The 13,220-nt window shown below is 44.8% G+C and overlaps 3 protein-coding genes across 8 annotated transcripts in view; 1 reads left to right on the top strand and 2 right to left on the bottom strand.

The window, feature by feature from the left end:
- Positions 1–6,819, top strand: part of SYCP3 (synaptonemal complex protein 3) — a 40,359-nt gene extending 33,540 nt beyond the window's left edge. The window contains exon 10 of the transcript XR_004032046.1: positions 6,793–6,819. The gene's annotated coding sequence lies outside the window, so the exon portion shown is untranslated. The remainder of the gene's footprint in view (positions 1–6,792) is intronic.
- CHPT1 (choline phosphotransferase 1) overlaps positions 1–8,483 on the bottom strand; it is a 31,001-nt gene extending 22,518 nt beyond the window's left edge. For all 3 annotated transcript variants that reach the window (XR_004032045.1, XM_012510084.2, XM_030821272.1), the window contains exon 1: positions 7,972–8,483. Coding sequence is in view for 2 of the 3 variants with exons in the window: in XM_012510084.2 (XP_012365538.2) it covers positions 7,972–8,244 (273 nt within the window). In the remaining variant the exon portion in view is untranslated. The remainder of the gene's footprint in view (positions 1–7,971) is intronic.
- Positions 8,484–8,679: 196 nt separating this feature from the next.
- MYBPC1 (myosin binding protein C, slow type) overlaps positions 8,680–13,220 on the bottom strand; it is a 109,341-nt gene continuing 104,800 nt past the window's right edge. For 3 of the 4 annotated variants that reach the window (XM_030821266.1, XM_030821267.1, XM_030821270.1), the window contains 2 exons: positions 11,118–11,266; positions 8,680–10,596 (listed from right to left, as the gene is read on the bottom strand). In XM_030821266.1, the coding sequence (XP_030677126.1) occupies positions 10,561–10,596; positions 11,118–11,266 (185 nt within the window). In that variant the 3' untranslated portion in view covers positions 8,680–10,560. The remainder of the gene's footprint in view (positions 10,597–11,117; positions 11,267–13,220) is intronic. The other variant, XM_030821269.1, reaches the window with a different exon arrangement.

Genomic DNA, 13,220 nt, shown 5'->3' with positions numbered 1-13,220 from the left:
CTTTCCTTCTTCCTTCCTTCTTTCCTTCCTTCTTTCCTTCCTTCCTTCCTTCCTTTCTTCCTTCTTTCTTTCTTTCTTTCTTTCTTCCTCTCTCTCTCTCTCTCCCTCTTCTTTCTTTCTTTCTTCTTCAGACAGAGTCTTGCTCTGTCGCCCAGGCTGGAGTGCAGTAGTGCAATCTTCACTCACTGCAACCTCCACCTCCCAGGTTCAACTGATTCTCCTGCCTCAGCCTCCTGAGTAGCTGGGATTACAGATGTGCACCACCACACCTGGCTAGTTTTTGTATTTTTAGTAGAGATGGGGTTTCACCATGTTGGTCAGGCTGGTCTCAAACTCCTGACCTCGAGATCCACCCACCTAGGCCTCCCAAAGTCCTGGGATTACAGGCATGAGTCACCGCACCCGGCCACGTATTCTATTTTTCTAAAAATCTTCTGTAGAAGCTAAATACATAGATGATGAAAATCAGGCTGGGTGTGGTAGCTCACCACTTTGGAAGGCTGAGGCGGGCAGATCACTTGAGGCCAGGAGTTCAAGACCAGCTTGGCCAACATAGTGAAACCCCGTGTCTACTAAAAATGCAAAAATTAGCCGGGCGTGGGGGTGCACGCCTGTAATCCCAGCTACTTGGGAGGCTGAGGTGGGAGGATCACTTGAGGCCAGTAGGCCAAGGTTGCAGTGAGCCAAGTGAGACCCTATCTCAAAAACACAAACAAACAAACAAAACAAAAACGCAATGGGAAGAATACATGCCCCAGGTTTTTCTTGCAGAGTGGTTGGGGCATAGACTCTAGACTCTACTTGCACCCACATTTGCTCTGCTACTTACTGGCTAAATGAGTTGGATGAATTACTTTACAGTGCCTTAGTCTCTCCATTTGAAAATGGTAATAATCATTGCTCCTCTCTCATTGTGAAAATTAAATGACTTATCACATGTAAAATGTTTATAAAAGTGCTGGGCATATGGAAGGAGCTCAGTATTTGTTACTGTTACTGTTATTACCGATACTCCATCAGATAATTTTAGGTGATCTGTAGGTAAATTTTTCATTTGAATATTTATGTTTATTTTATTTTGAAAAAATTTAATGTATTTTGAAAAATAGGGCCAGGTGCGGTGGCTCATGCCTGTAACCCCAGCACTTTGGGAGGCTGAGGTGGGTGGATCACCGAGGTCAGGAGTTCGAGCCCAGCCTGACCAACATAGTGAAACCCCATCTCTACTAAAAACACAAAATTAGCCAGGCATGGTGGCGCACACTTGTAATCCCAGCTGCTTGGGAGGCTGAGGCAGGAGGATCACTTGAACCCAGGAGGCGGAGGTAGCAGTGAGCCAAGGTTGCACCATTGCACTCCAGCCTGGGCAACAAGAGCGAAACTCCACCTCAAAAAAAAAGAAAAATAGCATATCATATCTATGATTTTATAAATATTAAGTCAGAGTAAAAGTTTTTAAAAGAGTTGATTTAAGGTTGGCATAAATAAAAGCAAGTATAGATAATATATAAAAGAAAAAATCTTCCCAAACTAGGAAATACTGGAACTATACAATGTTCATTATGTAAATTTTTATACTAAAAAAAAAAAAAAAACAACAACTCTTTGCTTGAAATGGCCTTGGATGAACTGACATCTATGCAGAAGGGAATTAGATAACCAATAACCATTAGGTCAGCTGGTAACAAGAAGATTTCAATTATCCAAACATTGACTTTTTTCTTCATAAAAATAGAAACTGCATTTCTAAGACATAGGAAGAAAGGACATTAGAAGACATATTGTGCATATGTGAAAAACATGTAATGCTAGTATGCTGCCAAAGGTAGACTTTCCACCCAGACAGGTGACTCTTAAGATTTTTTTTTCATTTCGTTATTCCAGGGGTCACAAGAGATTCTACGATTTTTAAAAGAGAATTTATGGAGTTTCTAATAGACTGCTAACCTGACTCTGGAAGACATAAGAAGTAGAAATGGGCCGGGCGCGGTGGCTCACGCCTGTAATCCCAGCACTTTGGGAGGCCTAGGCGGGCAGATCACGAGGTCAGGAGATCGAGACCATCCTGGCTAACACGGTGAAACCCCGTCTCTACTAAAAATACAAAAAAATTAGCCGGGCGTGATGGCGGGCGCCTGTAGTCCCAGCTATGCGGGAGGTTGAGGCAGGAGAATGGCGTGAACCCGGGAGGCAGAGCTTGCAGTGAGCCGAGATCGCACCACTGCACTCCCGCCTGGGCGACAGAGCGAGACTCCGTCTCAAAAAAAAAAAAAAAAAAAAAGAAGTAGAAATGACTGATTGCTCCATTCCTACAACTGCTCTAACGCAATAAGTGCCTAAGATGTGCTTATGACACACTGTTTACTGGGAGCCTGTGATGGGCAGGGCGCTTCCTTTTTTACGGAGGGAGGGTTCCTACCTGAGGCCTGGGGAGGCTCCAGAGGAGCCTTGGTGGTCAGAAAAGGTAAGACCATTCTCTGCCAAGCCAATCAGGAAGGCCCTAGAGGCTTACTGGTTTCAACCCAGACCTTTGGTCTTGGCTCAGTTTAGGAACCAGCATTTGAGAAGAGCACATCCATTTTTAGGAAATTAGGCAGGTTATAAGCTGCAGCAAAGGAAACCAGACTGACATCACACATAAATGCAGTTAAACCAGCACTTCAGGGCCAATGGGGTTTTCTCATGACCTGAGAAATCTGTACTTTGAAAGGTGGCCTTTATTTTTATGTTTAGTGTGAATCATTTTGGTTTTCTTTCTTCTTTAATACTTACGAGGGTTGTTGTTGAAAATGCCAGCCTGTCACTGTGCTAAGGGGAACAAAAAGAGAGAGGGGTGTGAAGAGAATTCCCCCGAGGCCAAATCTATCATCCACATCAACTGTACTGGGTTGCTTCTGTTCTGTTCTTTAACTTCGCAAAACCCAAGTGGTCTAGCTGTAGCCTTCTACCCCAATCAAATGCACCAGGAAGAAAATTTAAAGCTTCTTCTAAATACCACAATGCCATGTTTTATCCACACTTGAACCAGAATTCGAAAGGAGAAACAGTTTTATTCTTTAGGAATTAAGTATAGTGAAGCCATAGGAATCAAGGGAAGCTACCTCCACATTATCTGAAGAGTCTCCTTCTAGATGGCTGGGGACTAAGGGTGAGGCAAGGAGGCACCATGGCTGCAGAAGTTAAGGGGACATTCATTCTCACAGTCCTGCAAAGGCCTCCTTAAATTTTGAGTCCTGGCTTGCCTCACCCTAAGTCCCTCCCTGCTTCTATCTCCTGGAAATCTGGAGTTTACATTTTGTTTTAATGAGAGAGGTCAGGCCCTTACAAGAGTCCTGCCTTAATAAATGATGCTTGAAAAGTTACTGAGCTGGTTTTAAAAAAGCAGGAGTAAAAGAGTGATTAAAAAGGAAATATACTAGATCTCAAAGAAACCAAATCCTATAAAAAAAAAGTCTGAGTAGGAATCTAAAGGTTATTTCCTTTTCTTTCTATTATTCCCCCCCCAAAATAACTCTTCAATATGTAATAAAAAAGGCAATATGTAGTACAAAGATAACCTTAAGAAATGGTTTATTCTCTGTTTAAAATATGAGTTATTTAAATAAGTTATTTAAACAGAGAATAAACCATTTCTTAAGGTGTTTCTGTCATGCTCAGGTATACTTACTTTTCAGTTCAACTCTTTATCATCACAAACACAAGAAATGCATTAATTAATGCCCTCTGACCTGACCTTAAGCTAGGCACTTGTCCCTGCTATAAACATATTCTTAATAAAGACACTGACATGGATCTATATGCACAGATCACGAAGACAGGGCAGAAACACTTAATCAGATATGTAATAGAGAATGGAGTAACAGTTTATACCAGTCAAACACAAGTGCATGGAGTTAGTAGGAGAGACTGCTACTAGGCTGGAGTTAGAAGAACTAGATTCAAATCACCTGGTTATCACATATATAAATGTAGGAGTTACATTAAATAATCTCTAAGGTCCTTCCAAACTCTAAGAATCTGTGATTCTATTTTAAGATTAGGTAGCCAAGGAATGGGGGCCAGGGACTACCTACTTAGGGTGATGTTCAGATAGAACTGCTTCATCAAAGTGAGGAGACAAAGTTCTTGTTTTCTCCATTTGCCCTAACACTTGCTTACTCTACTTAAAACTACCAAGGCCAAACAATTGCTAGGTATTTAACCCAAGAACAGCTAAAACTGAATAAGGGTTGAAAAACATCATCTCTTGACATCACATTGTGTTATTTCATTCCTGCAGCCAATAATTTAGAAAACAAATGTTTGTTTTCTAAATTATTGCATCTATTTGATGCAAAATTATAAGCATCTGTTTGATGTAAAGCACTGTGCTATAGAGATTATACAAATGAACAAGCAATTGCTGTCTGAACTTAAAATCTGGTAGGTTGTCCTGCTCAATAAGGACACAGATAACCAAAATAAAACGGTGAAGATCCACAGGAGAGCTACAAAGCCCTACAAAGGAAGCATAGCTTCTGGCTTGGAATCCTGGCCCCCACTTAAAGGTATGCCCCTCTAGAAGAGGATAATTTTCCTTCAGTTTCCTCATCTATAAAATGAGGATATTAATAGTACCTTATTCATAAGGTTGTTGAGAGAATTCAATGAGAGAATAAAAGTGACTTAAAATCATCCCTGATACACAGTAAATACCCAGTAAAAGTTAGTTATTGTTATTATCATGGGAATTCAGAGTGGTTGATTTGACTTAGGAAAAGGAAGATAACTTTCATAAGGATATAGTGTTAGAATTGAGTGTTGAAAGATGGGTGCATAGTTGGATAACTGGTACAGAAGAAAGGAAGAGGAAGGGGAAAAGAGAGGGATAAGAAGGAGAGAAATCCTTGCTAGAGTAAGAAGTTCAGTTTGGCTGGAGTACAAAGTTCCTTAATGGAAATGATGGCTTGAAAAGCAGTTCGCAGAAGCTAAATATAAATCACAACTTTTTTTTCTATTAGTTTCCCTTTATCCCCAGTCATGTTCTAGAAATTAGCATCATACTTAAAAACATATCAAATGTTATTATTCATGCACTCAGTATTAAAGCCTATATGAGTAGATAAGCCCAAGCATCTAAATCCAAAAACCTTATGTGCTTTTGCTGACCCTTTCTGGAAGCAATCTATCAAGTCTGAAAAAGCACTAAGAATTCTTAAGTCTGAGAATCAAAAAAGAAGTCCTAAGCCAGGTGAAAGTCACTTAACATCTCTGGGCTTCAATTTCCTCTAATGAAAACATTTACTACTGTTACTTTAGGATAGATGGATAGAAGAAATACTGAGGTGGTAGAAGGGCCATTGTAGGAAGCGGAAAACTTGCTAACCTCTTCGGCTGATACAAGACACAAATGCAACCATGGATGTGAAAGCACTTTACATATTTGTATTATATAAAACACAGGATCTTTTTATTTTTTAAGTCATACCAACTTAGATCTGAATCCTACCTGATCCAGTCATTTGCTAGTTCTATGATCTTAAGGGAAAATAGCCAGAAACTGCTACACTCTTCACACTATTGCTGGGCTTTCACCAAACAAGCAATGTGGATCCTGTAATGGCGTTTCCCCTCCCTGCATCAGTCACTCAGAAGCATATGTAGATTCTAATGACATACATTTCAGAAACTCTTAACTCTCATTTCCCCTTCTTGGGCCATTTGATTTTGCACTTTATTTTTAAATGCCTCCAATCCCCACCCTCCACCCCCCCCTTTTTTTTTTTCACATGAGGCTGATCCTAAAAACTAATTAATCATAAATGTACCTCTTCCATCAGGCCTCCCTTTACCTCCCCAAGCAGAAGCTCTTGACTTTTTTTGTATGCCCTGCTCTTTCTAAGTGTTCAACAATGCTTCTTAAATTAATAATAACATTGAAGAGTCCACAACTTAACTGGCCAATATCAGAAACATTCAAATACTGTTAGCTAAATCTGGACCCAATCAAAACTAAATTTTATTTTGTGTTTTCAGGATGTTGTCTAATAACAGTAATATTTTTAATGTGTTGAGTAATATTGTTAATTTGTTAGGCACATCACAATCTTTCACATTTATCTGCATATATATCATTTGGTCCTCAAATGCATCCTTGTCAAGTTGTTTTGGCAGGCATTATTTTCTATGTGGGAACACAGACCCAGCAGGTCTGTGGTGGAAGAGCCAGTGAGAAACCAAGACCTCCACTTCCAACCCAGCAATCCTTTCATTCTAACGTACTCCCTCTGGTAAATTCTAGAAACAGGCAGCAAAACAGCCAAAAACTAAAGCAGCTTACTTTTTCATATGTAATATGTAAATGAATAGCAATGGCAAATGACAATGGGAATGTCTATTAAGAAATATATAATAAGTCTGGCACGGTGGCTCACTCCTGTAATCCCAGCACTTTGGGAGGCCGAGGCAGGCGGATCACTTGAGGTCAGGAGTTCGAGACCAGCCTGGCTAACATGGTGAAACCCCGTCTCTACTAAAAATACAAAAATTAGCTGGGCGTGGTGGCAGGCACGTGTAGTCCCAGCTACTCAGGAGGCTGAGGCAAGGGAATCGCTTGAACCCAGGAGGCAGAGGTTGCAGTGAGCCGAGATCACCACACTGCCCTCCAGCCTGGGTGACACAGCGAGACTCTGTCTCAAAAAAAAAAAAAAAAAAAAAAAAAAAGAAAGAAAGAAAAGAAATACATAATAAGCATATCGATCCATTGACAAGATATTTTAAAATGTAGGCTCGATCAAATTTTTGTTTTTAAAGGATGCATGAGCCTGGCCAACATGGTGAAACCCCGTATCTACTAAAAACACAAAAGTGAGTCGGCCGTGGTGGCACGCACCTGTAATCCCAGCTACTTGGAAGGCTGAGGCAGAAGAATCGCTTGAACCCTGAAGGCGGAGGTTGCAGTGAGCCGAGATCGGGCCACGGCACGGCACTCCAGCCTGGGTGACAGAGTAAACCCCTGTCTCAAAAACAACAACAACAAAATGGATGCATGCATGGAGGGCATGAAATATTTCCACTGTATTTCTGTTAATCCATCCTCAACCCCCATGAGTCCTCCACAAGGCCTACACTCAAATGATTATAAAGGGACTTCACTATTTGGAGCAGAGAATAGAAAGTAATGTCACAGAATGTGCAATGTAATATTTATCCCACGTAGTATAAACTATAGATGGGAATGAACTCCACTCTGCCCTCATCCCTCCACACTCAGCCCAAAGGGTGCTTCTGATGAACTGCTATCCAAAGCCTATATTTACTCCTTATTTTGTACAAAGGTCGAATGTAATTATTGCTAATAAAATGTTGGGGTTTTTTTAAAGCCCTAGGTTGTGATGACAAAAAAAATATTGCCTTGATAACATTCCAGTTTGTTTTTCTTGAAAAAGTCGATGAAGCAAAGAGGAAGTTACCTCTTAACTCATCTTTGATCAGTGCTACCAGTCATTTCAAGATCACTAGCTCAACCTTCCAGAAACGAACGGTTACGAAAGTATTCAAAGAGCGTCTCGGGGCTTGACACAAGTCCCTGTGCCAGGCAGGACGGAGATGGGGGTGTTCAGTCCCCAGTGTGCAAAGCACCCGACCGCGGGTCCAACCCACAGGTTGGCGCCGCATGGGATAGTGGCTGGGCAGGCGCCCTCCGGCCCGTCCGCGGCCGTCGGGAGGACCTGCGGGGACATGGGACCTAGGGCAGTGACCTTAACAGCCCCTCCGCTGCCCAGGGGAGGCTCGGGATGGTCACGGGATTGGGATAGTGGCGTGACAGTCTCCAGGCGGCCCAGGGCGGACACCGCCTGGGGCAGTGGCCAGTCCGCCCCTCCGGGGCCCGGGAGAGGCTCAGCCGCGCGTGGGTCCGCCCTTCCCCCGGCGCCTCCAGCGACCCGCCCGCAGCGCAACTGGGGCCGGGCTCGGGCGAGCGGCCAGCCCTACCTCCTCGGTGGCCGTGGGACAGTAGGAGATGAGCACGAGCGTGGTGACCACGTTGACGGCGAGCCCCAGCAGGGTGATAGAGTTGGGGGCCATCCAGAGCGGGATCCACTGGAGCAGCCAGGTCCAGTAGAGCTGCAGCGGCGGCTCGAGCAGCGAGACGCCCGCCGCGCTGTAGCGGTGCTCCTCCAGTCGCCGCAGCTGCGCTGCGCTCAGAGGCTCGCTCAGCGCCCTCAGCCAGCGCGGCGCGGGCCTGGCCCCGGCGCCTGCCGCCATGGCAGCCTGCGGGCCCCGCCGCCGCCACCGAGGGCAGCCCGCGCCTGGCGCCGGGGGCAGGGAGAGGTGGAGGGAGGGGCTGGCGGCCGGGGCCTGCGACGGCCGGGCTGGACTCACCGGTCGGGCCCGCACGGCAGAGGTCGAGGTCAGGCCGGGCTGCCCGGGTCCCGGGGCCCCAGCCCCAGAAGCGGTGGGGCCGCGGGAGCGGCTCGCGGGTGGGGCGGGGCCTCGGGGAAGAGTCCGGCTGGGGGCGGGGCGGAGGGGGTCCGGCTGGGGGGCGGGGCGGAGGGGGGGTCCGGCTAGGGGCGGGGCGGAGGGGGTCCGGCTAGGGGCGGGGCGGAGGGGGGTCCGGCTAGGGGGCGGGGGGCGGAGGGGGCCGGGGCGGAGGGGGTCCGGCTAGGGGCGGGGCGGAGGGGGTCCGGCTAGGGGCGGGGAGGCGGGAGCCAGGCTCGCGGGTCACCCTCGGCGCCCGCCAACGACAACTTGTTATTGGCGATCAAGGTCCCTGACTCCCTAGTGGCCGGCTGCACTGCGCCTGGGATCTGATTTCTTAACCTACAGCATCGGATTACGCCCTGAGGTCGTCTCCTCGCGGACCGCACCGCGACCGAGCCGGTTCCTCTCCTAGGGGTGGGAACACCACTCCGGTCGCCCATTGTTAACCACTGGAGGACCACGCTGCCCGCAGAGCCTGGGGGTTTTCGTGTGAGAACACAGTTTTGCGGGGCTCGGGTCACGGGGGTGACGGCCCCATCTGTCCTGCTTGGTAAAACACACAAGCACAATTCTCCCTTTCTGTACGGAGGAAGGCGGCCCTGCCATGTATTCGCTCTAGAGACCCATCACTGCGGATTCAGAGACCAAGGTTTTGAAACTGAAAATCAAGGCTTAGAACACTAACAAGGAGACCGAATGGCTGAAACCCCGAAACCTATTTTCTTCAGCGCATTTGATACCAACAAGGGTGGATATTTTTACACATACTCTTCCTGGAATAGAGGGCAGGAGTGTCCTCCCCTTGCACGGGGGAACAGGCTGGCTTGCCACACGCATTGGTAGGTCACCGGCCCCTTATCTCACAGTGCACTCACTTGGACAGGGGACATCTGTCATAAACATGCTCTGTTGCACAACCTGAGACAGGCCTGTCACTTGCTTTGCTCTTCACTTCATGGTTCTGATCTGCACGCACTTTCTAAGGCCTAGGACAAGACAGAAATTGTTTCCAAGACACTTGTGTGGCGCAAATTCTATCGGCAAGTGCAGTTTGCCTCACGGGCTTTGTCAAACACTTGGCACAGGGGTCCACAAACTACTGCCTGTGGGCCAGACCCAGCCCACCACCTGTTTTCCTACAGCCCTCCAGCTAAGTATGGTTTTGACATTTTTAAATGATTGGAAAAAAATCAAAAGAATACAATTTCGTGATGTGAAATTATATGAAATTCAAAGTTCAGTGCCACGAATAAAGCCATGTTTATTCCTTACCTATTGTTTGGCTGCCTTCATGCTACAAGGGCAGCAGAATTCAGTTGTGATGGCTGGCAAAGCCTGGAATATGTCCTACTAGGCCCTTTAAGGAAAAAAGTGGCAACCACTGCCTTAGAGCAATGAGGGTGTCTACAGACCAAGCATATATGTTTTAGGAATATGGATCTCCTCATCTTTAGTGTGAAAAACGATGCTGACAAACGCAGGAAAGGAAATGGAATGATGGAGATCTACTTTTAACAATGCCGGTTTATGTGCAGTGAACTTGACAGTACCTACTTTTTAATTTACCAATGCCATGAACAGTCCAAGGAAAAAATCCTTTTCCAGATTAGCAGATTTCACTGTATTAAAGATAATTTTTAATGTACATCAAAAGACATCATCAAGAGAATGAAAAGACAAGCCATAAACTGGGAAAAGGTATTTCCCTCAAAACCCACAATGAGTAGTACCCAGATTATGTAAAGAACTCCTAAAAATCAATCAGAACAAAAAATAATCAACTGGGCTATGTTCAGTTTCTATAGGAGAAGCCCTGGAACATGGTAATGTTCCAGGGTGCACTTATGAACGTGAATGAATTGCACAAGCATATGTTGAGTGAAAAAAAAAAGAAGCAGGTGTATTAGTCAGCTTGGATTGTCTTAACAAAATACCATAGACTGAATAGCTTAGACAACAGGAATTTATTTCTCTCTCACATAAAAGAAGTATAGAATTGGCATTCCAAGACTGGTACGATGTTTCCATGGTCATCAGGAACTCAGGCTCTTCTGTCTCTCTGCTCCAATATCCTCTCTGACTTGTATCTATAAAGCCATCTCATGATTCAGAATGGCTGGTGAAGCTCCAGTCATCCTATTTGCATTTCAAGCAGCAGGAAGGAGGAAGAGGAGAGGAAAAAAAAAAAAAGGTGGATATCACTGGCTGGTGAGCAAACTGGGGTGCCTCTCCAAAACTCCCAAACAACATTTCTCCATACAGTAGTCCCCCTTTGTCCCTGGTTTTACTTTCTGCAGTTTTAGTTACCCACAGTCAACCAAAGTCCAAAAATATTAAATAGAAAATTCCAGAAATAAGCAAAGTATGAATTTTAAATTGCATGCCATTCTGAGTAGCATGATGAAATCTCACCCAGTCCCTCTCTTCCCCACTCAGGACTTACAACATCTCTTTGTCCAGTGTATCCCTGCTATATAAGCCACCTGTCCTTTATTCATTTATTAGCCATCTTGGTTATTAGAAACAACATAGTACATATAGGGTTCGGTATTATCCATAGTTTAGGCAACAATTGGGGGTCTTGGAATATATCCCTGGAGATAAGGGGACTGTTGTATTATGTATCTCATTGGCCAGAACTTAATTATGTGGCGTACCCAAGTGGAAGTGTTAGCTAGGAAGAGTAGATGGTTACAACCACTTGAAAAACAACCTGGCATGATCTGGTGAAGTTGAAGACGCGTATACTCTGACACCACAATTCTGATCCAGAAATAGATCCTCAAGAAATTCTTGCACATGTATCCTAGGAGATAAGTATAAGAATATTCATGACACCTTTGTCTGTACAATAACTAAAAGCTGTAAATAACTTATATGTCCACTAACATTGAATGGGTAAATAAACTGGTATTTTCAAGTAATTTAATATTATATAGCAAGTTTAATATGGCAGTAAAAAATTACTGAACTATAGGTGCACTTATGAACATGAATGAATTGCACAAGCATATGTTGAGTGAAAAAAAAAGCAGATGTATTAGTCAGCTTGGATTGTCATAACAAAATACCATAGACTGAATAGTTTCAACAACAGGAATTTATTTCTCACAGTTCTGGAGGCTGGGAAGTCCAAAGTCAAAGTGTGTTTCTTAGTGAGAACTCTCTTCCTGGCTTGCAGATGGCCACTTTCTATGTCTTCACATGGCAGACAGAGAGAGAAAGAGAGGAAGCTCTCTGGTGTCTCCTTATAAAGTCCTTATAAAGGCACTAATCCCATCATGAAGGCCCCACCCTCGTGATATCCAATATCCTAAAGGCTCCATCTCCAAATACCATCACATTGTGGAGGATTAGGGCTTCAACATATGAATTGGGGGTGGAGTAGGGGCAGGATACCATTCCGTCCATAACAGCAGGTCATAGGCAAAATACACACAGTATTATTTTACTTATATAAACTTCAAAAACATGCGACTGCACTTTGCAGTTCCCATGTGGCAAAGCTATGAAGAAAAGGAAAAGAATTATAAGTACAATCCTGATAGTGGTTACTCCTGATAGAAAGGAAGGGAAATGCAATTATAGAGGGGCATATGGCAAGTTTCAAGGGTATTGGTAATTTTTTAGAATGCAGCTAGGAAAACTACAGCAGCCTAACTGGAATAGAAGTTTATTTTTCCCACATCAATGTCTGGGTAGGCATGGTAGGGCTACATGGCAGCTCGATGGTGTCAAAGACACAGATTTCTTCCATTTTATTAGTCTGCCACCCTTCGGATGGTGCCCTTGTCCTTGTGATCAAAAATGGCTGGCCACGACTCCCAACCAATTGGAAGGGGAAAAAGAGAAGGGGCTGCTATGCTCCTTTCTTCTGAAGGCCATGATCAAAGGTTGCACACATCACTTCTGCTCTCATCCCACTGGCCAGAACCTGGCCACATGGCTGCTATGCCTAACCGTAAAAGAGCCTGCAAATGCAATCTTTAGCCAGCCAGCCACCTGCCCAGGTAAAATTTCTTTTATTTGTTTATTTATTTATTTAGAGACAGAGTCTTGCTCTGTTGCCTAGGCTGGAGTGCAGTGGCACAATCTGAGCTCACTGCAACCTCTTCCCAGGTTCAAGTTATTCACCTGCCCCAGCATCCTGAGTAGCTGAGACTTGTAGTCCACCACACCTAGCTAATTTTTGCATTTTTAGTAGGGATGGGGTTTTACCATGTTGGCCAGGCTGGTCTCGAATACCTGACCCCAAATGATCCTCCCGCCTTGACCCTCTAAAATGCTGGGATTATAGGTGTGAGCCACCACAACTGGCCAAAACATTTCTATTATTATTGAAAAGTGAGAGAGTGGGTATTGCGGGGGGCCATCAAGCTGTCTCAATCACACTTTTTTAACTGAGTAGTAGTAACATGTTCATTTTACTATTATTTATGCAATCTATATAACTATATATCTACATAGATATAGATGGCATATTTGTATATTTTGCAAATATGAAATGTCATAATTTAAAAATAATGAAAGTAGGCCAGGCGCGGTGGCTCACGCCTGTAATCCCAGCACCTTGGGAGGCCAAGGCAGGTGGATCACGAGGTCAGGAGATCAAGACCATCCTGGCTAACATGGTGAAACCCCGTCTCTACTAAAAACACAAAAAGTTAAGCGGGCGTGGTGGCGGGCACCTGTAGTCCCAGCTACTAGGGAGGCTGAGGCAGGAGGATGGTGTGAACCTGGGAGGCGGAGCTGGCAGTGAG

This window comes from Nomascus leucogenys, chromosome 10 (genome assembly GCF_006542625.1).
Source record: "Nomascus leucogenys isolate Asia chromosome 10, Asia_NLE_v1, whole genome shotgun sequence".
NCBI classification, from domain to species: domain Eukaryota; kingdom Metazoa; phylum Chordata; class Mammalia; order Primates; family Hylobatidae; genus Nomascus; species Nomascus leucogenys.
Note: the sequence above shows the minus strand (reverse complement) of the source record. Positions and strands in the feature narration are given on the sequence as shown.